Below are 25,584 nucleotides of genomic sequence, written 5' to 3' on the forward strand. Positions count from 1 at the left end.
TCATGGACTGTAGCCCACCAGGCTCCTCTGTCCATGGAATCCTTCAAGCAACAACACTGGAGTGGATAACTGTTCCTTTCGCCAGGGGATCTTCCCGATCCAGGGATCGAACCCAGGTCTCCTGTGTTGCAGGCAGATTCTTTACTGTCTGAGCCACCAGGGAAGCCCAGGCATGTAGCAGGTACTCAGTAAATAGTTGTGGAATGAGTGAATGCGTTTCCCCTTCCCACACCTTCTCCATCAGCCGATCTTGTCCTCTTTCCCCACCCTCCTCTGACTTGGCCTGGTGTTCCAAACTGCCGTTGACCTGCATTTAAAGGTGCGGGATGAGGCTGTTGTTAAAACCCAGGGCTCCTTTCCTGGCTGGAAGGGTCTGGCGCTCTTCTAACCCAACCCAGGACACTTCTCTGTCATCCAGGCAAAGGCCCGGAGTTGATCCAGGTAAATCTGGCTCGAGAAGAGGGACAGTGGGGAGGTGAAGCCTTAAAAGGAGTGAGGCAAGAGGCAAGGCCAGAACAAAGGTGGCTGAAGACAACTGCAACATTTTTCAGAAGGGTCAGGTCCTTTGGGATGCCCAATAGATAGCCAAACGGACAGAAATCCTGTCCCGGGCTCGGGACCCTGAGCGGTTGGGGAATTGGGGGAAGGCCACCCGCACCGAGGGGCCCACCGGCAGCAGGGCCATCTCGGGGCGGCGGAGGCTCCGGGCCCGGAGCGGCCCCCGTCGGTCCCCGCAGGCGGGCAGGAGCTCGGAGGCCATTGGCTGGCAGCGCGGGCGGCGGAGGGGCGGGGAGCGCCGCCGAAGGGGACTGTTCGCTCCTACGGGCTGTAGATGGAGCTGTCCGGCCCCGGCGAGGGGGAAGGCGCCTGGAAAACGTTCTTCTTCTCCCTGGCCGGCCCGAGCGGGGGAACAGCGCTCCCAGGATGCAGTTTGTGTCAACACGGCCGCAGCCTCAGCAGCTGGGCATCCAGGGCCTGGGGCTGGACAGCGGGAGCTGGAGCTGGGCGCAGGCCCTGCCCCCGGAGGAGGTCTGCCACCAGGAGCCGGCGCTGCGCGGGGAAATGGCCGAGGGAATGCCGCCCATGCAGGTGGGTGCACCCCCGCCGGCGCCATGGCCGCCCGCCTGCCGTGGGGGCGGGGCGCGGGGCCGGGGCGGCGGGGGGCCCCGGGCCGCGGGCGGGGGTCGCGTGGGGGGCACGGGGGCCGGCGGGGCCCGGGGCGCCGGGGGCTCGCGCGGCAGGCCGGGCCCGGCGCCCTCGCAGGCCCCCGCCCGCGCCCCGGAGCGGCGGGCCCCCGAGGCCGCGTGCCGGCCGGGCCCAGAGTCGGCGCCCCGGGGAGGCCCCCGCGGGGCCGGGGATTTGCGGGGTGAGGGCCCGGAACGCGGGGTCCCCGCCGTGACCGTGTCCCCCACCCCGGCCCGGGCTCGCCGAGGGGCTGGCCGGCCGCCTCGCGCCGGGCCGGGGACGTGGGCGCGCGGGGTCCCTGGTCAGATTTTACCGCTGCGGCCAACTCAGACAGAAAGGTGTGTTTAAATGTTGTACGGCCATCATCTCTCCCCAAGTGTAACAGCTATTCGCGGTTTCCCCCTGGCACCGGCTGTGACCGAGGAAGGGGCGAGTGAGAGGTGCTTTTGCCCTCTTGCCAGCTGTGGGCAAACTTGGCCGCACTGTTAGAAGCCCCTGAGCACCTTTCAAGACTCCTGACGCCCAAGCCTCCTCCACACCGGTGAAATCGCAGTCTCTGGGGTTGAGAGTAGGCACCAGTCGGTAAGGAGGAGCTCAGGGTGCAGACGAATTGGGGAGCCAGAGCCCCAGTGCTGTGTGTGAGGCAGAGACAGGCCTCGATGGCTTTGCCAGGGGCAGAGGGTGGGAGCTGACCTGGCTGGACCCCGCCAAGCCCCGCTCTGTCCCTGGCCTGGTTCTCAGCCAGCCAGGTTCTGACACATCCGCCAGGAGTTTCTGTGTCCTGTCTCACCATGTTTCAGCTTTACATCTCCAAACCTGTTTAGGGGAGCAGAATCTGCGGCCCCAAAATCTGCCTCCTTGGCACCAGGATTATTTTAAGATGGTTATTTTAGAGGAGCTGCAGGCACAGGAGACGCTCTGAAAACCAAGTAGGAGTTCCCTTTGTAGAAGAGAAACCTCCATTGCTGTACCAGGAAGAGGGCATGACTCAATCGCTAAAAACTCTTTATCAGTGGAGAAGGCAGCGACTTATATCTGCATTAACCTGTGCCCTTGCATCCTGTCCTTTCCCTGGTCACCCCCATAACTAACTCCCCCAGCCCCCCAACATCATCCTTTGTCTTTAGCTGAAGATGTTACTTCATATAGTGGTTTGGGTCATTTTGGCAGATCACTCAGTTTTCTGGGTCTCGCCCATGTTTACAGGAGTTATGTTTATTTGTTTAGTCGCTCAGTCGTGTCTGACTCTTTGCGCCCCCGGTGGACTGTAGCCTGCCAGGTTCCTCTGTGGGATTTCCCAGACAAGAATACTGGGGTGGGTTGCCATTTCCTTCTCCAATACAGAGGGTGTTACTAAATTTGTTTTTCTCACGTTGATCTGTCTTATCTCAATTTGACTGTGGGACCAGGGAAGAACCTAGAAGGGTAGAAAGGAAAATTTTTCTCCCCCAACACCTGTGAAAAGTAAACTGGGCCCAGTGACATTCTGAACTTCCATCTGTCAGCCCTCGACCCCTTCAGTGGGCCAGGCTGGAAGGACGCCTCTGTGGGTCCGAGTGCACGGCTTTGCTGGAAATACTAGGACCTCTTACCCAGGCCCTGCTGCTTTTCCTCCCATGTCAGGAGTGACTCCCTGGAACCTGTGTGATCTTCCTCCCTGGCTGTCACAGCTGCTGTGAGTCCGAGAGGGCCGTGAGCGTGTCTGTTCCTACCTGCCCAGCTCACCTCTAAGTAACAGGTCTCCACTTTGCCCATCCTGAGGGCCCCTTCAGCAGCAACAGAGAGAACAGAAAGTGACCCTTCCCTTTTACATGGCAAGGAAGGACCATTTCAGCCCTGCTGTCCAGCAAGCCCTGGGTGCTGGTGGGGTATGGGGCCAGTCTCTCTTGGTCATAGGGATCAGCTCTTAACTTGCATCCTGGGGACCTCGCCTTTCCGGGTGAGGACCCAGAGCTGGGGGTACTGGAGGGCCAGGGCCATTGGGTACCCCTCCCCTGGGGAAGCAGGAGGGGTGGGGGGATCTTCTCTTCCTCTTAGAGATGCTCCCCCTCCCCCCTCCTCAGGGAATGACATTTTCGGGCACACCCACTTTGGAAAATATGAAGACACAGTTGTGTAAGAAGACAAGGCTGCTTGCCTGTTCTCTCGCTCGGGCTCCTGGTGTCTCTGGTGCCCCCAGCCCCATTTTCTGAACTGTGTTTTTGTCAATCTGCAGCACCTAGAACCGCTTCAGTAGGTGGTGCAGAGGGGTGCTCTGGAAAGACTGGCCATTTCTCTGGGCCTCTATTTCATCATCTTTAAAGCAGAGCTTTAAGATAATCATTCTTGCCCTAACCTGCTTAGAGATTGCTGGGACGATTAGGGGCGCGTGACTGATGTGAACATTTTTGCTTTGAAGCAGCAAACCCTGGGCAAGCTCTGCGGAGTTCACCATTAAGTCTAGCCTGTGAAGAAAGCAGCTAGTCTCATCAAAGAGAAGTGACCTGTGACAGTTTATGCCAGGGTCCACCACCTTGACCTGCCATGGGTCAAGGTGGGTGGTAGACTAGCGACCAGCCCGACTCCTGCAGGCCGGAAATGGGAAGGTTGCGTGGATGACTGCTGAGCTCCCGCTGTGGACGTTAATGAATGCCGTAGCCAGAGAGGCAGGGGCTTGGCAGGAGAACGGGGATCTGCAGCATTTGACGCGTTGTCCCCTACTCTCAGGCCACCCTCGCTCCTCACACGGGGTCTCAGGCCGACCATCACTTCCCCGCTTCTGCCCACAGGCTCAGGAATGGGACATGGATGCCCGGCGACCGATGCCTTTCCAGTTCCCGCCCTTCCCAGATCGGGCCCCCGTCTTCCCCGACCGCATGATGCGAGAGCCCCAGCTGCCCACGGCGGAGATCTCGCTCTGGACCGTGGTGGCCGCCATCCAGGCCGTGGAGAGGAAGGTGGACGCCCAAGCCAGCCAGCTGCTCAACCTGGAGGGGCGGACGGGGACGGCCGAGAAGAAGCTGGCCGACTGTGAGAAGACGGCCGTGGAGTTCGGGAACCACATGGAGGGCAAGTGGGCCGTGCTGGGGACCCTGCTCCAGGAGTACGGGCTGCTGCAGAGGCGGCTGGAGAACATGGAGAACCTGCTGAGGAACAGGAACTTCTGGGTCCTGCGGCTGCCCCCCGGCAGCAAGGGCGAGGTCCCCAAGGTAAGTGGTGGTCCCCAAGGGGCAGGGAGGACGGTGAGGACCAGCACCTTGATTCCATCTCGTCAGGCCTTCTCATAAACGTCTCTGAGCCCCCGTTGCCCAGCGTCAGTGTCGTCTCAAAGCCGGCCTCCATTTGAACAACCTCGTCTGGAATGTTCTCCTGCAGGGAGGCTGGCCTCCACCCGTTCCCCATAGAGCCCGTGGGTTCTGTCTGTGAACCTTTTGGCCTCTCTGTTCCCAGTCCCTCCCGAGGGGTCTGGGTGTCTGCAAATTCCTATAGCTTTTCCCGCCTGGGTTTTTGCCTTGACACCTTCAAAGACCATTGGTCGTTGGCTGTCGTTTGTGCCTGCTCCTCTGCACGCGGCTGGAGACGACCCGAAACCACTCCGAGCGGAGTCGCTAGAGTCATGACCGTCACCAGCGGGCCCATCTCACGTTCAGAATTCACGCTCTGTTTCCTGTTCCGTTTTCCCTCCCACCTTCCCCTGGCCCATCCACCCAGCACTCTCGGTCAACAGGCTGCTCTCTAGCCCACTGAGAAGACAGGGTCCCCCTACGGAGAAGTCCACGCCCAGCCGTGTGTCCTCTGCCTTGCTGTGGGCTCCACCCCTTCACCTGCTCCAGGAGCCGTGCAGCCTTTCTCCGCTTCGACCCCTGCACCATCCCCTCCCCACCCCCCCCTGCCCCCGCACTGGCTCGTCCCCACCAGCCTGTAGACATTCTGCACTGTCGCCCATCTCTGGAGTAAAACAGCTCCCTAGACCGGCATGTCCTGCCAGTGCGACTTCATCTCTCTGCTCCGCTTTAGAGCAGTCTGCATTTGCTGTCTCCAGTTCTTTCCCTCCATTCTCTCTCTTTCCCTTTTTATTATGGAGAATTCAAACCTATACAAAAGTAGATAGAATTGTGAAATGAACCCTCATGAATGCATCGTCCAGCTTCAGTGGTTACCAGCTCTTGGACAGTCTTCTTTCATCTCACTCACTACACATGTACCCCTCCCATTTTATCTTGAAAGACATCTCAGACAGCAGTTGTGTATTTTTTTGTCATATCGTGAGGTGTGAAAGTGTCTGATGTGAAAGTGTCAGTTGTATCCAACTCAGTGTGACCTCATGGACTATACAGTCCATGGAATTCTCCAGGCCAGAATACTGGAGCAGGTAGTTGTTCCTTTCTCCAGGGGATCTTCCCAACCCAGGAATCAAACCCAGGTCTCCTATATTGCAGGCGGATTCTTTACCAGTGGAGCCACAAGGGAAGCCCAAGAATACTGGAGTGGGTAGCCTACCCCTCTCCAGGGGATCTTCCCAACCAGGGATCAAACCCAGGTCTCCCGCGTTGCAGGAGGTTTCTTTACCAAGGGAAGCCCATCGTGAGACATGTGGGACCTTATTTCCTCAACCAGGGATCGAACCCGAGCTCCCTGCATTGGAAGGCGGAGTCCTAACCCCTGGGCTGCCAAGGAAGTCCCCAGCAGTCCCTTTAACTGTAAATATTTCAATGTGTAGCTCTAAAAGTTAAGGACTGTCTTTTTAAAGTAATAATCTCAATATTGTGGTTACCACAACAAAGACCTCAACCTACTCAAATGTCTAGTCAGTGTTCTGATTTTCTTCCAAAAATATTTTTTTCTGTAGTCTAAGTGGCTAAGTCGTGTCCAACTCTTGCAACCCCATGGACTGTAGCCCGCCAGGCTCCTCTGTCCATGGGATTTTCCAGACAGAATACTGGAGTGGGTTGCCATTTCCTTTTCCAGGGGATCTTCCTGATCCAGGGATCGAACCTGGGTCTCCTGCATTGCAGGCCAATTTTTTACCAACTGAGCTGCCCAAATGAGAACTTAAATAAGTTTACACACTGTGATTGCTATGTCTCTAAGTCTTTTCCCCCTGTAAGTGCCTCCTTCGTCTCTCTCATATTCCCTTGTAGTACTAGGCCATCTGACCTGTGGCCTTCCTCACTGTCTGGACTCTGTTGCTGCATCCTCCCTGGTCTTTTATTGTGTTCCTCTCTTCTCAGTCTTCCAGTAAACTGGGGATTGGATTGTTCTCCCTGAACTCATGTGGCTGAGGCTCTTGCCACCACCTCATCATCCTGTTGGTCTTGCCAGAGCTCTAACGTGTCCATGATCGTAGAGCCAAGGGTCATTAGAACCACAGTATTAAAATCCCAGTCTGTGTCTCCTGCCCTCTCAGCAGCATTTCACACAGGAGACTGCCCCTTCCTAGAAACACCTGTTGGCTTCCGGATCCCCCTCCCACCCTTGGTTCTTCCCCTACATCACTAGCTGCTGCTTCTCAGCCTTCTTTGCTGCTGCTTCTCCTTTTCTTATGTTCGGAGCGGCCCCGGGCTCCTCCTGACCTGCCTGCTGTCTCTCCTCCCTCCCTTGTGATTTCATCCAGGCTCAGCGCTGTAGATGCAGTCTGTGTGCTGTCAGCTCCCAAGTGCAGTCTTCCCCTTCCACTCTCACTCTCTGTATCCTGCCTAGACTTCCTTCTCGAATGCCAGATTCACATTCCTACCTGCTAATTCAGCATCTCCATCCGGCTGTCAGTAAATATCTTAGATTTAACTCAAACCAAACTGGGGCTTCCCTGATAGCTCAGTTGGTAAAGAATCCGCCTGCAATGCTGGAGACCCTGGTTCAATTCCTGGGTCGGGAAGATTACCTGGAGAAGGGATAGGCTACCAACTCCAGTATTCTTGGGCTTCCCTCATAGCTCAGCTGGTAAAGAATCCGCCTGCAATGAGGGAGACCTGGGCTCGATCCCTGAGTTAGGAAGATCCCCTGGGGAAGGGAAAGGCTACTCACTCCAGGATTCTGGCCTAGAGAATTCTATGGACTGTATAGTTCACGGGGTCGCAAAGTCGGACACGACTGAGCCACTTTCACTTACTTAAACTGAACTTCTGATTTCTGCCTGAACCCTGTTCTCGTCAAAGTCATCCTCATCCTTCTAGTTGCTCAGGCTGCAAGCCTCGGGGTCATCCTTGCCTCCTCTCATTCTCATACCCGATCTCCATTATGTTAGTAAGTACTATCTGATTTTTCTTCAAAATATACACACAGCCCCCCTCCACCCCCCGCCTCCACTGTTCCCACCTTCGTCTAACTGTAACCACCGGTGCCTCCTGTCTGATTCCTGCCGTGGCCTCCTCGCTGGTCCCCTTGTCTCCATCCTTGGCCCCTACCCGAGACCATCTATTCTCAACAGAGCAGCCAGACTGATCCTTTTGAAAAATATAAATCAGTCATAGCACCTCTGTTCAAAGCCCCCAAATGGCTCCCCAGGTTACTCAGTTGAAAAGCCTCCGTTTTGTCAGTGGTCCCCTCCGTCTAACCCACCCCACTGACCTTATCTCTCCTTTCCCCCTCTTGCCCACTCCTTGCTGCCAGCACACCACAGGGTCCCACTGGCAGGGACTTTCCTTCACTGAAGCCCCCGCTCTAGGTCGCTCCCATCAGGGGTCTGCGAACTGTCACTGGATCAGAGTCCCCTTCACGGCCACCCAGCCCAGCTCACTCTTTCCTTGGTCCCTGCTCTCATTTCCTCCAAGCAATTAAGCATTCAGTTATCTGAAATACTTACTTTCTCTGTGTCTCTTGGTTGGCTTTCCTCTGAGTGGTTCATTGTAGCATCCTGGTGCCTGCGACAGGACCTGCTTGTAGCAAAACATGTGTGCCGAGTGACTGCGGCTGGACGGCTCACATAAGGGACTGGCCCTTTTTATCTTTGGTTCTGGCAGTCAAGCCAGTGGCTTTGCCAGAGGAGGTGCTGGACGGGGATCCATCGAGGCCTCGCAGAGCTGAGTCCTAACAGTGGTTCCTCCCTACGCCGCCCTCTGCCGCTGCGGCCCGTGGGGCTGGTCAGTGTAGAGTTTGGCATTTGTACCGTGCTGCTTGGGTTCATCTCCCGCACGCGCCCTTTGCTCCAGTCTGTGCTCTGCACTTTGACCCGGTGCCGAGTCCTGGCCCCGCTGTGCATTCTGTGTGCTGAACCACATGTCGGGGTTTGATTTGTGCATCACAGAACACGGCTTACTTGTGGGGTCCAGAAGCAGAAAGCTTGGGTTTGAATCTTGGCTTCGCCATGTATCAGTTTTCCTACCACAGGTCAAGTATGTTTTCTGTTGTCTCCAGGCCTTCTCAGTTCCTCTTAGGAAAGAAGTGACCTTTAAATAAGTCATTCAGTAAGTGAGTTCCCAGCATGTCCCACTGAGCTTCAGTGTTCTCACCTATAACACAAAGATGATAATGCGCTTGATTCGTGGAGCTGCGAGGACTGCTGTGACAACACTGTAGCTCATTGTATTAATTATCCATTGCTGTGTAACAAACACCCCAACAGTTAGCAGCCTAAAAAAAATATTTTTAAATCATCTTACAGTTTCCATGGGTGAGGAATTCAGGAGCAACTTAGCTGAGTGGTTCTGTCTCAGAGTCTCATGAGGTTATAGTCAAGCTGTTGACCGGGGCTATAGTCAACGGAAGGCTCAACTGAGGCTGGAGGATTGGCTTCCAGTTGCTCCTTCCTTCCTGGCAGGAAGCCTCAGTTAGCTCCTCACTGCTTGAACCTGCCCCGTAAGGCTGCTTGAGTGTCCTCACGACATGGCAGCTGTCTTCCCCCAGAGTGAATGGTCCAGAAAGAAAGACCAGAATGGAAGCTGTAGCAACTTTTATGACCCAACTTCAGAAGTTGTTTTACAAATTTGTTGACATACTGAGTGCAGCTCACTAACAGCATCATCTTTTAGGATTTTAAATAGCTCAACTGGAATTCCATCACCTCCACTAAAACGCTTACTACTTGGAAGGAAAGCTGTGACAAACCTCGATAGTGTGTTAAAAAGCAGAGACATCACTTTGCCAACAAAGGTCCATAGAGTTAAAGCTATGAGTTTTCCAGTAGTCATGTACGGATGTGAGAACTGGACCATAAAGAAGGCTGAGCACTGAACAATTGATGCTTTTGAATTCTGGTGTTGGAGAAGACTCTTGAGAGTCTCTTGGACTCCAAGAAAATCAAACCACTCAATCCTAAAGGAAATCAATTCTGAATATTCACTGAAAGAACTGATGCTGAAGCTCTAATACTTTGGCCACCTGATCTGAAGAGCTGACTCATTGGAATAGATGCTGAAGCTGGGAAAGATTGAGGGCAGGAGGAGAAGAGGGCGGCAAAGGATGAGATGGTTAGATATCATCACCAACTCAATGGACATGAATTTGAGCAAACTCCAAGAGATAGTGAAGGACAGAGGAGTCTGGTGTGCTGCAGTCCATGGGGCTGCAAAAAGTTGGACTTGACTTAGTGAGTGAACAACAAAACAGCAGAAGTTGTACACCATCACTTCTTTTTTTATTCATTAGAAGCAAGTCATTCAATCTTGCCCATACTCAATGGGAGGAGAATTAAGCTCTATTTTTTGAAGGGACTGTCAAAGAATTTGTGGATATATTTTAGAACATTCCCAAACATAAGGCACCTTGAGATGGTTAACTAATATTGCAGGCCATAGTTTTAATTCCTTGTAGACTCTTGGCCTTGTTATATGCATTCTCTTTGTCAGATCCAAGGAAGGCTGTTGTCTCTCAGCTCCTCTGTGCCTCGTGGGTTCTATTAAATGGATGATTATTCTTGGATAATTCATGGATAGTCTTTTCTGTCTGGCTGAACTGTAGGCTGCCTGTAGTCTTGGACCATGTTTCAGACTTCTGCCACCTCCTAGCACAGTGAAGTTTTTGCAAAGTGATGTCTGTTTCCACCTGGGAGACTATGGTCCTAGAGTTTTGACTGGTGAAGGGAGGCAGAGGAGTTGGTGTGTTGGAAAAGGTGGTAAGTTTTTTTTTTTTGACTGCACTGGGTCTTTGCTGTTGCACACAGACTTTGCCTAGTTGCGGCGAGTGGGGGCTACTCTTCACTGCGGTGCGCAGGCTCCTCTTGCTGTGGAGTCTGGTCTCTAGGCACGAGGGCCCCAGTAGTTGTGGCGCACAAGCTTAGTTGCTCCGAGGCACGTGGACTCTTCTCGGACCCCGGATCGCACCCACGTCTCCCGCGTTGGTGGATGGATGCTTATCCACTCTATCTCCAGAGAATTCCACTGACTTGGTTTTGAACACATTTAGTGCGAGGTACTTAAAAGATGAGTAAATGAAGCCGGTCAGAAGGCCATTGAAATGTGAACTTTGAAGGGAAAGTTGAAGAGTGTCATCTACAAAGAGGTACCCACAGAACTTGTAAAAAAACAAGAGGAAAAAAAAAGAAGTTGCCAAGGGGAAAGCGAGGAAACAGGGAAGAGTGAGGGCCAGACCTTGGTCTCGGGGGGAAGAAGGAGGAGCTGTAAGGAAGACGAGAGCCGGGCTCCATGGTTTTGAAGACCAAGCAGGAGGAGATTTCAGGAAGGCACTCCGATCTCTCTGTGAGGACTGAGGGGTCCAGGATTAACGGCGGGACGTGATGACCTCCCAGGAGGTGGTTTCAGACAGTGGGGGCTCATGGGCAGATTTCAGGGGGTTAGGGATGTGTGGATTGTGAAGAAAACACAGCGTGCATCTTGGGATTTTTTTTTTTTTTTAAGCCATGCCAAGCAGCACGTGGGATCTTGTTCGTAGTTCCCTGACTGGGGATGGAACCCGTTCTCCCTGCAGTAGAAGTGGGGGAGTCTTCACCCCTGGACAGGGAGGTCCCTGGAATGTTTCAGGAGAAGAAGGCGCGTAGCCTCACTAAAGGTGGCAGAGTGGAGGGCTGGAGGCCCTGAAGTGAGAGCAGGGTGCGGAGAGAAGGAAGATGCCAGAGGGAGAAACTGGCGTGGACTGAGTGTCACAAGCAGGAGGAGGAGTGGAGAGTCAGCTCGCCTGGGAGACGGGCCGAGCCAGGAGCTTGCTGCCAGCAAGCTGCCATCAAGGGGAGACTGGGGATGGCTGGGGAGAGCAAAGAGTTTGAAAGAAGCCTCCCGGGGAACACAGTGAGATGGGAACAAGATGGTCAAGGGGCTTCCGAAGCAGCCTGGAGCCTCAGCCAAGAGGTCAGAGTGTATCGTGATTGTCACCTGCAGAATTTCATGACCTTTATCTTGGGCAGGGAATTTAAGTGAAGATGGCGGTCTGCCTCGGTTTTCCTAGGTTGGGGGTTCGCACAAGTCTGTGGAAGGAACGGGGGATTAGAAGTTCTAGTTCTGTTTCCACAGCTGGGAGTGAGCCATCAGGCAGTAGGCGGCATCCAGGTGTGCACATGGCACCTGCCCAGACACCCCTGGGGGATGAGCACCCGATCCTGGGGCTGGCACTTCTCCATGTATGGGCACTTGCCCACGCACCAAACAGTGCGCCCGCGGGCCTGACCCCAAGAGGGCAGCATTTTCTAATTCACACCAAGGTGCCACATGTCAGGTACCAAGACGGATGATACCAAGAGTTAGGGCTTGGGGAGCACCGAGGGCTTGGGTTTCAGGGTGAGGGGGGAAAGGCTGGCCCAGCGGGAACAGAAAGTGGTAGGAGGTGAGGTTGTGGTCAGTGCAGACAAGCTCAGATCCTAAAGTCATGGAACTGCAACCATCCTGAATGATTCTGTGCAGATGAGGCCACGCTGGTGAGTGACCAAAATGGGCACAGATAGGAGGCATCGCCCATCCGAGATGACAGCTTTATGGGGCAGACGAGATGCCCTTGAACCTTGTGACTGACATTAGACAACCGATGACTCAGGCTACAGTGGGACCTTCCTAGTGTGGGCGAAGACCATTCAGCACATCCAGCAAATGCTTACTGACTCCGAACTATGAGCTTCCAGATACTTGGGACATAGTGGTGCCCAAAACAGATCAAGATGCCAGAGCCTTAGCACCAGCAAGTTTTAGTGACAAAAATGTAGCTGTGTACCTAGAGGTGACAGAAATACAGCTTCTCAATAGGGTTTTATTGTACTTGATTCCCTGAGACACTAAGAACCTACCCTATGTCTGTCACCCTGAACACCAAAAGCTTGACCTTTGGGTACCCAGTTGACCTTAAAGTGAATTTACAAAGGATGTGGTTTAATGCCTTATTTTTATTTTTTTATTATATTTTTTTCAAACTTTAAACTTTTTATTTTGTATTGGAGTATAGCCGAGTGACAATGTAATAGTTCCAGGTGAACGGCGAAGAGACTCAGCCATACATATGCATGCATCCATTCTCTCCCAAACTCCCCTCCCATTCAGGCTGTCATATAACTTTGAGTAGATTTCTATGAAATGCCTGATTTTTAAAAGACAATGGTGATCATCCTATTATTGGAAGCTCAGGAGAATCAGAGTGGACTGACTCCACTGAGATGGGCCAAGTGGGATGGGGAGGTTGGGGCCATGGAGACCAGGGCCAGAGTCTGGGGTGGACCGGCCCGTGCCCCTCCCAGGAGCTGGGGAGGAGCAGCAGGCAGGAAGCACCAGACTAACACTCTTGTTGGCCCAGGTTCCAGTGACTTTTGTGGACATTGCTGTTTACTTCTCCGAGGACGAGTGGAAGAACCTGGACGAATGGCAGAAGGAGCTTTACAACAACCTAGTTAAGGAGAACTACAAAACCCTGATGTCCCTGGGTAAGTGTGCCTTCCCTCCCCCAGACGAGCATCTCTGGAGTTGGGGAGGGGAGGTGACATGCTTCTCAACCCAGGTTGCACCCCCAGGCAAGGTGTTTCATGTTTACACTTCATGGAAATTCAAGAGACGATGTGCTTCTCTGTTAGAGGGTTAGAGCAATTGATAAGGAGGGTGCAAAGTAAAGACCCAGAACAGGGCCTGTTACTACAGAACTGAACACTTGGCTGCTACCATTCTGGAATACAGCCCAACAGCATCCCTAGGTGCTACCTCCCAGCCACCCTGGAGAAGCCACCGGTATCTGTGCTGCTATTTCTGGGTTCCGGAACCCAGCTAGTTCTCCACCAGGAACTGGAGCATCCATTGACTTACACTGTCCTGAGAGATGACCTGACGTAACGGGCCACCCGCCGAGAGGGGCGCCACGGTAGCGGAGGGGCGGGCTTCCCGTCGCCCTTCATGGGGGCCCTTTGGTCAACTTTCACTCAGCCCGTCCTTGCCTTGCACTTCATTCCAGACTCGGAGGGACCCGTGTCCAAGCCGGAAGCCCCATCTCAGGCTGAGCCCCGGGAAGAGCCCTGCGTGTGGGAGCAGCGTGACCCAGAAGAGAGAGAGATCCTCATGGATCCAGACACAGGTGATGGCAGCTGCAGAGAGCCCCAGGTCGGGGCGGGGCGGTAGAGAAGCCCCCATCTCAGTCCGAGTTCTGGGGCGGGGAGCTTCTCTTAGTTGTTCGTGGGGCTGGTTCTGCCGCCTTTGAGATTTGGAGGTCACGTACAAGAAGTTTCGGGGCCAGAAAGCCCACCATGGAGGTTCGTCTTTTGGGTTAGAGGCATGTCGCTTGAGATGCCCAGGCAAACTGGAGAGGACCGGAAAGGGTGGACTCCCAGGCCTGACTGGAGCTCTGACACGGGAGCGCCCCGGCCCAGGCAGGTGGGCGGAGAGGGCTCTGCGTGGGTGCGTGGTGTGCGTGGGTGCATAGTCTGCGTCGCTGCGTAGTGTGCCTAGCTGTGTGGGGGGTGTGGTGTGCGTCGGTGCGTGGTGTGCGTGGCTGCGTGGTGTGCGTAATGTGCGTGGGTGCGTAATGTGCATGGGTGCATGGTGTGCTATGGTGCGTGGTGTCCATGGTATGTGTAGCCTGCGTGGTGTGCGAAGTGCGTGGGTGCGTGGTGTGCGTGATGTGCGTGGTGCACGTGGCCGGTTGCCTCGTGCCTGACTGTCATCTCCAGCATTCTCAGCCTGTTCTCACAGGCAGATTTAACCTCCAAGGCTGTCCCCTCACCCAAGGGGGATCTTACGTTCTGAGGATCCAGTTCCCTGAGAACATCACACCTGGTGATAGGAAGTGTGCGGGTTCTCGGGGACGCAGCTCTCCTGACGGTGTCGGACCAGGTGAAATCCGGTCCTTCAACCGTCTTCTCTGCCTCATCACAGCAGCCTTCCTGTCGGGGCCCTCTGCCCCTCCTGTCTCACAAGTGGAGGGCGTATTCACCGAAACCTCCCCAGAAGGTTGCTCAAGGCAGCGCCCTACCTCCCAGTTTGCTCTCCTTATTGACATGTAATTCACATTGCCATAAACTCACGTTTGGAGTGTAGGATTCAGTGGTTCACAGGCAGGTGCAGCCATCAGCACTATCTAATTCCAGAACTCTTTCTCATAGGGAACCCCACACCTGGGAGCGGTCACCGCCGTCCTCCATAGCCCCCAGTCACTGGTCGCTGTGGACCTGCCTCTTCTGGAGGTTTTGTCTAAGTGGCCCCTTCCCCAGCTTAAGCACCACGCACGTGTGAGGTCAGCAGCTGTGATGGGCTTTCCCATGAAAGCAGTGTAGCCTCAGCTGTTTCTCTGAGTTGTCATCCATGCCTGTGCCACATAGAACAGAGACCACGGTGTTCTTTTAAGGGGGGTAGAGCCGACTGAGAGCCAGAGAGGCCATGTGACTCATCGGCTGGGCGGAGGGCAGACCTGAAAGCTGGTGCCTTCCATCTCCTCGTCTAGTCTCTTTCCTCCTGCCTGAGCTGTCTCCTGCCAGAGCTGGTGTTACATGTCACACCGGAGAGCCTCGTAAGAGGAAGATGTGGTCACGTCTTGGGGTCTACATGGAAGATGCGTTATTGTCCCTTATGCATAGGATGCTGTGCGTTAGCCATCCGGGAATGGGGCTGGGCTGCTTCCCTTTGCCCAGTCTAGCTTCCTGCTAATTGTGTGTGTGTGTGTGTCTGTGTGTCTGCCAGTCTCTGTGTGTGTCTGTATGTGTGTCTCTGTGTGTCTGTCTGAATGTGTCTGTGTGTGTCTGTGTGTGTGTCTGTGAGTACGTCTCTATGTGTCTGCACATGTGTGTGTTGGTGTGGGTGTGTGCCTGTGTATGTGTTTGTGTATATGTCTCTGTGTCTGTTGGTGAGTCTGTGTGTCTGTGTCTGTATGCGTCTGTGTGTGTGTCTGAGTGTGTGTGTGTCTGTGTATGTTGGGGGTGTGTGTGTATATGTCTGTGTGTCTGTGTCCATTTGTCTGTGTCTGTTGGTGTGCCTGTGTATGTGTCTGTGTGTGTGTCTGTGTGTCTGTGTCTGTTGGTGCAGGTGTGTGTGTGTCTGAGTGTGTGTGTGTCTGTGTATGTTGGGGGTGTGTGTGTGTATGTCTGTGTGTCTGTGTCCATTTGTCTGTGTCTGTTGGTGTGCCTCTGTATGTGTCTGTGTGTGTGTCTGTGTGTCTGTGTCTGTTGGTGCAGGTGTGTGTGTGTGTGTGTGTGTCTGCTGACACACACTCTTTCTGACTGGGGTGCAGAATGAAGCTGCATGTCTCCCACACGGAGGAGACCTGTGGCCTGCCCTGATAGCACCCACCCAGCATGGGCTGTCTGCACGCTCGCTGGCTTCCTTCTCTTACCTCAATGTGTGGCATGGCCCACCCCTTGTCCTGGAGGTTGATCACCTCTCTGCCCCCAGGCCCTTCTGCTCCTCAGGGTTCCTCGGTGCCCATAGGAACCCAAGGCCCCTGTGCTCTCCTCCCTGGCGAGCGCTGTCGGCCGTGGCCCTGACCCCGAGCTGACGATCATTCCTGAATATGGCACCGACCGTGTGACCCTCTGTCCCCAGGAGCAGAGCCCCTGGGGCCAGCACCGGATACATCCTCTCAGGTGAAGCGGGAGGAGGCCCTGTGCGCCCGGGCTCAGCGGGGCCTGGAGGAGAGAGCCATCCCCACGGAGTCCATAACAGGTGAGTGAGCTGCCCGGCCACCCGGGCAGAGCAGCGGAGGGAAGGGCCTGCGTGGTCTGCAGGCGCCCAGCATTCTCTGATGGGTGTGCCTCGCCAGAGGCCTGAGCTGAAGACAGAGGCATGTGGGTCCACGATTGATGGATCGGAAAGACAGGGTTTCCCACGAGGCACAGACTCGGTGTGTGACGGAGACGAGGGGCAGCACCTCTGGCCTTAGCCGTTCTTTTTCTTTTCTTTGTAACATCAAGTTTTTAACTATTCCTTTCTCCCCTCGAAAAACAGTATCTGCAGAAGTACCGAGAGTGAGGCATTTTAGAGGTTCGGTGGGTGGGGAATCTGTGGGTCCCTAAGACCTGCTCCCAAGTGGGAAGAACTGATTTGTTTTAAACAAACACAGCTGTTGCCTCTGTGCCAGCCGCCCCACTGCCCCAGGCGCTGTCCTGACGGGCAGTCTGGGTACTTCGTCTTTGACAGCATCCATCCAACATGTGTATGTGAGCGCTCTGTTCGAGATGTGGCTTAGAGTTCTCCAAAGAAGAGTAGGGTGTGTGCGTGCACACATACGTGTAGAGAGCGAGTGAGTGAATTGAAGGAGTTGGCTTCTGCCAGCTGGAGACCAGGGGCAGTCTGCCAGCAGGATTCACTTTTCCTCGGGGAGTCAGTCTTTTCCTATTTGGCCGTCAGCTGGTGGGAGAGCCCCACCCACAAAGTGGAAGGTAATCTACCTTACTCCAAGTCTATGGGTTAAGTGTTAAACTCCTCAAAACAACGCAAAACAACATAAAAGCATCCAGAGTAATGTTTGGCCCACTCTCTGGGTACCGTGGCCTACGTAAGCGGACACGTAAAATTACCCATCACAAGATACAGTGACGCCCTGTGACCACAAGTTAAGATGATAGTATGTGATAAGATAAGCTCTTAATTTACAAGCTTCATTCCCTTAGTCAAAGCCTCACATTCATAGGTGAGTGGTAACAGTCCCCCAGCAGAGGAAAACAGCTTTCCAGTTCAGCCAGCTTGTTGCTCGAAAGCCAATAAAGGCATGTTACTATCTCCAGTGGGGTCTTAAGAGATAAGACCTTCTTGAGATAAGAAGGCAATAAAAGGTAAATGCGGTTTAATGGAGTCTGCAGAGGAAAGAACAGGTAGGTTACATCTTAGAAAATTCCCGCTAAGATGGTGAAGATAAAAGACTTTCTTGTTGTTGAGTCGCTCAGTTGTGTCCGACTCTTTGCGACCCCATGGACTGCATGCACGCCAGGCCTCCCTGACCTTCATCTCGCAAAGGCTTCCTGGAAGTGTCATTTCCCTGGCTGGTCCCTGCAGGAGGAAGACCTCCCTCACGGCCGTGCTCAGGCTTCGGGTGTGAAGCTCCGTGGAAAGGGGTTACATTCCTGAAGGACAGACAAGCTCTCCCAGCGACATCCGTGTGATGTCATCACTCCCCTGTAGTTTCCACTTACTCTCAGCAAAAGTGCCAGCAGTGGGGGCCAAGTCGACCTAAGGCTTTAATGACCTCAAATAATTCCCGCTGATGTTTAGGAAAGAGACCCTATTGAGAGGCGTAAAGCAGCACCTGGGGGTGGGCCCGTGTCCCCTGAACCCTTTGCCGCTCTGTCCCCTCAAGCAGACTCGCCGGCGTCCGCCCAGGATCTCCTGTCCCGGATCAAGCAGGAGGAGCCCCCGTGCGTGTGGGACCAGCAGGACTTGGCGGAGAGGGACATCCCAACGGACCCCAACTCAGGTGAGCGGGCCGCCGGCGCACGTGGGGGGTGACATTCGTATCTGCCGGGAAATCAACCTGACTGAATCACTTTGGTCAAAGGCCAGTGAGAGCCTCAGGGAATGAACCACCGTGTGTCCCCCAGAGGACGACTTTGTACGCATTTTGGCGTGTAACTACCAGAAAAGCGGGGAGGATTTCTCTAAAGGAATCCTTACATCAATAATTTGTCCTGTCAGTGAACTGATACTGAAATGACTTAGCTAATTTCTGAAGTATAATTAAAAAGCCTTTTATTTATTTATTTTATACTTTTTTGGCCATGCCACACAGCATATGAGATCTTAGTTCCCTGCCCGGGGATCGAACCTGCACCCCAGTGGAAGCACGGAGTCTTAACCACTGGACGGCCAGGGAAGTCCCTGAAAAGCCTTTTAAAGGTTGCGCATATTTCTGTGACAGAAAGAAAGTAATTTACATTTTCTGGAATTTTCCTTGAGCGAATACTAGCTAGCTGTCTTCCAGAAAACTTCTGGTGGTAGTCCAGGCACAAAGGGAAGCATAAAAGAGCAGAAGGGAAGCTCTGCCCACCCAGGCCGCATGTGCGTGTATGTGTGTGTGTGCGTGCACACACGTGTGCACGTGTGTATATGTGCTTCTGTGTGCACACATGCGCGCGCGTGTGTGTGCATATCTGTGTATGTTCATGTATGCTTGCAGAGCTGGAGGCGGCCAGCGTCATCTCATTTGGTGGTTGTGACCCCCGGGGACCCCAGGCAGAAAAGCCAATGTAGAGTCTGGGGTTCCGTGTAGTTTGTCAGCTCTATAGCTGCACACGGTTTGGGGTGGGGAGCTGAAGGGCTCCAGGACGAAGGAGAAAGCAGCGCCTCCTGATCAGAGAGGCGGACGTTCTGCTGCAGTTCTCATTAATGACCTTTGTCCACTGCCTCTGCCGTCGCTGATCATGGAGGCCTCGCCCTCCTCCCTCTGTCCTGGGGGCCGTCAGAGGCCGGGTTCCCCTCTGGCCTGGCCCCACAGATGGCCCTTGGGGCTCCCAGGATCCCCATCCTGGCTCTGTCCCCACACGGGCCTCCTGAAAGACGGGCCTCCTGCCTGGCCGAGCCCAGGTACAACAGCACCAGTGAGGTCCATTCAGGGAGGCCTCGCGGAGGGTGGGGGCACAGGGTACCCAGACTGGCACACGCCCTCTGGGCAGGGCAGCGGCCTCTGCATGTGGTGGCGTTTGAGGCTTTGACGGGATGCTCGGCGAAATGAACAGGCTCTGAGTCTGCCCTCTCTCCCGGAACAGAGTCTCTGATCTCCGCCCACGACATCTTGTCATGGATAAAGCAAGAGGAGCAGCCGTACCCGTGGGGCCCACGCGACTCCATGGACGGGGAGCTCGGGTTAGACTCCGGCCCCGGTGAGTGGGGCACTCAGCCGGGCCCCTGGGTATTTGGTCCTGAGGGATGGCTGCTCACCCAGCCTGCCCCCTTACAGGGTGATGCTCTGTCGTGGCGGCCTTTCAAAGGTCTGTATCAAAGCACTGTCCCCTTTCCTTTCGAGGATGCAGGGGTGTTAGTTTCCTAGGTTTATCTTAACAAAATACCAGACAGTGTGGCTTGAAGCAGCAGGCATTTATTCTGATAGTTCTGGAGGCCTGAAGTCTGAAGTCAGAGGGTTGGCACAGCCCTGCTCCCCCTGAAAGCTATGGGAGACCCTGCCTTGCCTCTTCCTAGCTTCTGTATTTGTTGGTGATCTTTGCTGTCTTTTGGTGTGTGGATGTATCACCCTAATCTTCTGTCTTCACACCGTCTGTGTATCTGTGTCTTGTAAGGGCAGGAGTCACATTGGATTAGGGGCTTGCCCTCCTCCAGTATGACCTCATCTTAACTAATTCCCCCTGGAAAGAGCCTATTTCCAAAGAAGGTCACACTCTGAACCACTGGGGGGATCCAGATTTTGACATGTCTTCTTAGAGGGGATATATTGCTGTTGTTCAGTTGCTAAGTCACGTCCAGCTCTTTGCGACCCCATGGACTGCAGCACACCAGGCTTCCCCATCCTTTGCTATCTCCCAGAGTTTGCTCAAACTCATGTCCATTGAGTGGATGATGCCATCCAGCCATCTCATCCTGTCACACCCTTCTCTTCCTGCCTTCAATCTTTCCCAGTATCAGGATCTTTTCCAATGAGTTGGCTATTCGCATCAGGTAGCCAAAGTATTGGAGCCTCAGCTTCAGCATCAGTCCTTCCAATGAATATTCAGGGTTGATTTCCATTAGGATTGACTAGTTTGATCTTCTTGCTGTCCAAGGAACTCTCAAGAGTCTTCTTAACAGTGGGGGAAAGGAGAGTGGACTGGGAGCGAGCTGAGCTGAACGCTGACAAAAGTTTAGGTGGCATGCTGGGACACGTGCCTGATTATGAAAGTCTGAAAGAGAATGGAGATGAAGAAGTAGTGAAAGCAAGTATAGCTAACTCTTAAAAAAAAAAAAAAAGAACAGAGAATTGAGATGAGCTGGTAGCTGGATAGGGGGAGCCCATGAAGTCAAGGGAGGGTTAAGTTGGGTGAAGCTGTACCACTGTGTCCAGAGGGACACTCACTGCTTTTGATCCCTCATTCAAATTGCTTTAAAGAATATATACAAAAAAATAAAACTAAAAAAGAGAATTGCAGTAGCCCAGGACAGAAAGAAAGCCACCCACCCACACTCAAAGAATAAAGACATTTATTCTCGTATGTAAAGAAGAGGTGGTCTGGTTTCAGTCTCGGTTAGTTCACAGATTCAGCTGTATTATCAAGGCTCCAGGTTCTTTCCAACTCCTTGCTCGTCCACCCTTGGTGTGGATGGAGCAAGATGGCTACAGCTGTTGCAAGCATCACCTCCAGACCCAGAGGGGAAGGAAAGACCATCTTTTTTTTTTCTACACTCTCTCCAGGGAGTGAGGAGGCCTTCCCAGCAAACACATCTCATCGGCCAGAACAAGGTCACGTGCTTGTATCTGAATCAGTTACTGGCCAGTGATTTCCAGAGTTAGCAAGTCCTCATGTTAGACACTGGAGGAGAAGGTGTGACATAATCTCCATGGAAAATGGGAAGATGGGACAGAGAGTTGCAGGGTAGGAGGCCAGGGTCTGAGACGAGTGATCTTCTCCCGCAGTCTTCAGCTGCTTGAGTGCTGGGGTCCCCAGGGCAAACCCAACAGAGGAAGGGGACAGAGGGACCCAGGAGCTAAGCTGGGTCAGGAAGGTAGAGCACCAAAAAACTGGTGCTCACACCAAGTGTGACGCACGATCCGAGGAGGATTGGGACCGTTTGGGCTTGGGTTTCCCGGGAAACAGTCCCCGAGATGGAGGTTTCCTTGGGGGTCCTCTTGGGAATAACACCTACGAAGGAATGAGAGGAGCAGATAGTGGAGAGGGAGAAGCAAGGTCCACAGTCAGCGGTGACAGAGGCCACAGCCAGACCTACTACCGTCAGTGTTGGCTGAGATGGTGGGGGGGGGGGGGGGGTGCATCTCAGCCCAGTCTGTTTAGGAGCAGCTGGTAAGAAACACGTGTCACGGTTTGGGGGCTCCTGCAGGAAGAAGGGACTGTGAACGAGGGATCCAGGAGGTGATGATGGAGGGTGAAGGAAGGAGAAGGCTCCTGAACACGGTCATCAAACCCAGTGGTTCCTCGGGGGTCGGAGTCCTGGGCCTGAGGTCGCTGCTCTGATTGATGCTCTGGGCTTTGTGTCTCTCTGACCCCATGGCAGTGCAGGAGCATGGACTGGGGAAAGGCAGGGATGCAAGCAAGGGACATCATTACAGGAGCAAGACTGGCGCTTCCTGGGGAGGCTGGCCGAGCAGCTGCTTCCGCAGGAGGGGTGCAGAGCGCCATGACATCTGCTCCCTGCAGATGGGGTCTGAGGTCAGATAAGATTGCACCAACCCAGTTGACCCCGGTGCTGTAGGAGGCCAAAGGCTGCGTGCTTAGTGGAGATGCAGCCACACATGGGGCTGGGGGGGTATGCCCCCAGTTCCCTGCATTCCACTCCCCTAGGCCTTTAGACAGGCTTTTCACCTGGGGTGGTGGTGGTGGTTCAGTGGCTCAGTCCCATGCACCCCATGGACTGCAGTCCCTCAGGCTCCTCTGTCCATGGGATTCTCCAGGCAAGAAGACTGGAGTGGGTTGCCATTTCCTTCTCCAGGGGATCTTCCCAATCAAGGGTTCGAACCTGGGTCTCCTGCATTGCAGACAAATTCTTTACTGCCTAAGCCACCTGTGTGGTGGGTTCACCTGGGATGGGAAAGGTGGGGAGGGGAAGTCGCTCAGTCGTGTCCGACTCTTTGCGACCCCATGGGCTGTAGCCTACTAGGCTCCTCCGTCCATGGAATTTGCCAGCTAAGAGTACTGGAGTGGGTTGCCATTTCCTTCTCCATCACCTGGGATAGGTTCTGGCAAATTCTTTCCCTCTTGTCAAGAGATTCTCTTTAGATAAATTAGCATCGAACATCAATACAGTTAAGTCTATTTCCGGGCAATTGTTCCTTTCAAGGGAGCTTTCGCAAAGCGCCGCTCTTCCCAGCATCTGGGGGTGTTTCCTGACCTAGCTGCGTGCGTTTCCCACCCCCCGCCTCCCCCCTGCCCCCCACCCCCGCCCCCTGCCGCCTCCTACCTGCTTCGGCTCTGTGTGGGCCCAAGGGTCAGGCAGCTGTGTTTAATCACCTCATCCTCGGGGGAAGCTGGGGGCCCGCCAGCCTGTGGCTCGCAGGAGGCCGCAGAGGACCTAGTCAAGGACCCGCCCCCCGCCCCCCCCCCCCCTGCGCAGGGACGGTTGTGGGTCCCCCGCGTCCCGGACGAGCCGGGTCAGCATGTCGCTACTTCGTGTCTCTCCCCCAGGTGACAGCCTGCTGATGGTGAAGAACCCGGCCCCGCCGCCGCCGCCGCCGCAGCCCGCCCCGCCGAGCCTGCCCCCGCTGCCGGCGCCCCCGGAGGACGCGGGCGGCCCCCCGAGCCGCGGCGGGGGCGCGCTGCTGGACGACGGCTTCCCGGCGCTGCCCGGGGAGCGCGGCGCCGGCGGCGAGGGCGGCGGGAGCGCGGGCGGCGGCGGGGGCGCGGGGGCGGCGGGCGGGGGTCCGGGCGGGGGCTGCGGCAGCTGCTGCTCGCCCGGCGGCCTCCGGCGGAGCCTCCTCCTGCACGGCGGCGGCGGCAGCGGCGGCGGCGGGGCGCGCAGCAAGCCCTACGCGTGTCCGGAGTGCGGCAAGAGCTTCGGCGTGCGCAAGAGCCTGATCATCCACCACCGCAGCCACACCAAGGAGCGGCCGTACGAGTGCGCGGAGTGCGAGAAGAGCTTCAACTGCCACTCGGGCCTCATCCGCCACCAGATGACGCACCGCGGCGAGCGGCCCTACAAGTGCTCGGAGTGCGACAAGACCTACAGCCGCAAGGAGCACCTGCAGAACCACCAGCGGCTGCACACGGGCGAGCGGCCCTTCCAGTGCGCGCTGTGCGGCAAGAGCTTCATCCGCAAGCAGAACCTGCTCAAGCACCAGCGCATCCACACGGGCGAGCGGCCCTACACGTGCGGCGAGTGCGGCAAGAGCTTCCGCTACAAGGAGTCGCTCAAGGACCACCTGCGCGTGCACAGCGCCGGCGGCGGCGGCCCCGGCGGCGGCCCTGGTCTGGGCGCCCCGCGGCCCCTGCAGCCTCCGCCCGAGCGAGACTAGGGCCCGGCGGTGGCGGCGGCGGCGGCGGCGGCGGGAGCAGGGCCGGGGCTGGGGGGAAGGGGATGGCGGGGCGAGCTTGGGGGGCGCGTCCTGAGGCTCCCCCCGCTCCCCACCACCACGATCCCGCCCTCGATTCTCTGGGCGCCTTCCCTCCCTCGAGCCGCCACCTGCTGGAAATCGGGAACAGGAATTGCACTCCAGACGGGGGTCCCCCTGAGGGTGGGAGGGGCGGGCGAGGGTCCCCCTGAGGGTGGGGAGGGCGGGGCAGGGGTCCCCTAGACCTGTCCGGCTGAAGGGGCAGCCCAGCTCTTCCCACGGGGTGGACCGTGGGGCTTCCTCCCGCAGGGAAGGTCCTGGCAGGACAGCGAGGAGGCCAGCACACACCCCCACCACCCCTCGGGCACCTAGCCTGCCCTTTCGGCCTCTGGGGCTCTGGGGTCTCAGACCGTGGTCAGGGAAAGCCACCCGGGAGTCTCGGCCCCCTGCCGAGATCAAGAAATAGGGTCCTAAGGGTTAAAGCGACCCTAAAACAGGAAGCCGAGGTGTCCAGGTGAAAGAGGAGGGACGTGCTAAGGGGTGGATCTCCGTGATGACAACACTGCCTCGCGTTTGAATAGCGCTTTATACTTTTTTTTTTTTTAACATGTTTTTCTATCTGTTATCGACTTTCACCCTTAGCCTGTCCCTCTGAGGTAGGTGGGGGTCGGAGTTTCCCGACTGGATAGCTGAGGAAGGGGAGACACAGCTGAGATGGTTTAGAGGGGCGGGCGGGGGACCAGGGCTGGGCCCCCAGCGGAGTGTCCACCCCCCCACACACGCGCTGCCTACCTCTGGAACTGGAGAGACCGCTGTGGCCTGTTCTCTCTGCCCCTGACCCACCACACATAAATCAGAAGCAACAGGGGGCCCACTCATGGGGTCACGGGGCGGGGAATGGGTTGACTACAAAATGCCCCGGGAGTGTGCTTCTGGAAGGTTCTCGGTGCTGGGGCACCCATGGGGGGAGGGAGGCCCCCCCCCCCCCGGACCCCCAGCCTGTCCCTCCCACCTCCAGCCCCTCAGTGCGGTGCCCCTGGCCCTCCGGAGGCAGCTGGTGCGCCGGCTCAGACCTCGTCCTGACAGTTTCCTCCTTTCCTGGGGCCACGGGGTGAGGGCGAGGCTCCTGCTGCCAGAGCGGCCAGGCAGGAGGTGAGTCTCGTCCTAGGAGGGCCCGGGCCGGTAGGTGCTAGCCTCTGAGAGCCCCTGTAGCTCTCCTGCCCTGAGCCTCCCAACTGGTGCTATCTGTTATCCGGCCATGCCCCGTGGACTCGGACACAGACCCTCCTGGGCTCCAGACCCTGCAGGCGCCTGCGGGGGGTCGGGGGTGGCCCCCAGGGGACTCCCCACTAGTTCGGTGCATCTCCTCTGTGGTCCTGATGGGCCACAGTCTCCATTTCTGCGTCTTGCATGGCCAGGCACTGGGGTGGGGTGGCGTGCCCCAGGCCCCTTGTTTGTGTCAAGAATGACTTCTGCTCCTCCCCTGGGTCCCACTTCCGTCCCAGCCTGGGGGGGCCACAGTCCGTGAGTGCTCTGCCTCTGCCCCTGCCCTCATCTCTGCCGCTCTGCTTTCCTCAGACCCCCTTTTGCCATGCAAAGGGAGTTCCCGAAATTAAATAAAAGGTGTCCAGATCGCAGACTGCATGTTCACAAGGCTGGAGGGTTCTCCAGCGTGGCTTCCTAGAGTAAACCCTCAATGAACTGGAATCCAGTTAACTGGGAATTTTTTTTTTTTCTTCTTCTTCTATTCTGCTTTCGGAAGGAGGCACATCTTAAGAAAATGAGAAGTTAAATATAGACAAGCTCAGTGGAGTTTTGTTGGAGCAGGAGGGGAACCCTCTAGTCTGTGGTTCTGGTTGGGAGGCAGCAGTATTCTGTTTTTCAAAAGCACATGGAGAAAATCGCCATTTTCATAACCTAAATCACGGGAAGTGAGAC

At 55.6% G+C, this 25,584-nt stretch overlaps 1 protein-coding gene across 1 annotated transcript; it reads left to right on the forward strand.

Moving 5' to 3' along the window:
• The first annotated feature begins 901 nt into the window (after nt 1-901).
• Nucleotides 902-23,828, forward strand: ZNF282 (zinc finger protein 282). The gene is made up of 8 exons (XM_065939347.1): nt 902-1,089; nt 3,954-4,373; nt 12,829-12,955; nt 13,474-13,593; nt 16,050-16,169; nt 17,803-17,916; nt 19,205-19,318; nt 22,784-23,828. The coding sequence occupies exons 1-8, from the start codon at nt 925-927 to the stop codon at nt 23,608-23,610; spliced, it is 2,007 nt and encodes a 668-aa protein (XP_065795419.1). The 5' UTR covers nt 902-924; the 3' UTR covers nt 23,611-23,828.
• Nucleotides 23,829-25,584: the final 1,756 nt, after the last annotated feature.

Source organism: Muntiacus reevesi, chromosome 6 (genome assembly GCF_963930625.1).
Source record: "Muntiacus reevesi chromosome 6, mMunRee1.1, whole genome shotgun sequence".
NCBI lineage: Eukaryota > Metazoa > Chordata > Mammalia > Artiodactyla > Cervidae > Muntiacus > Muntiacus reevesi.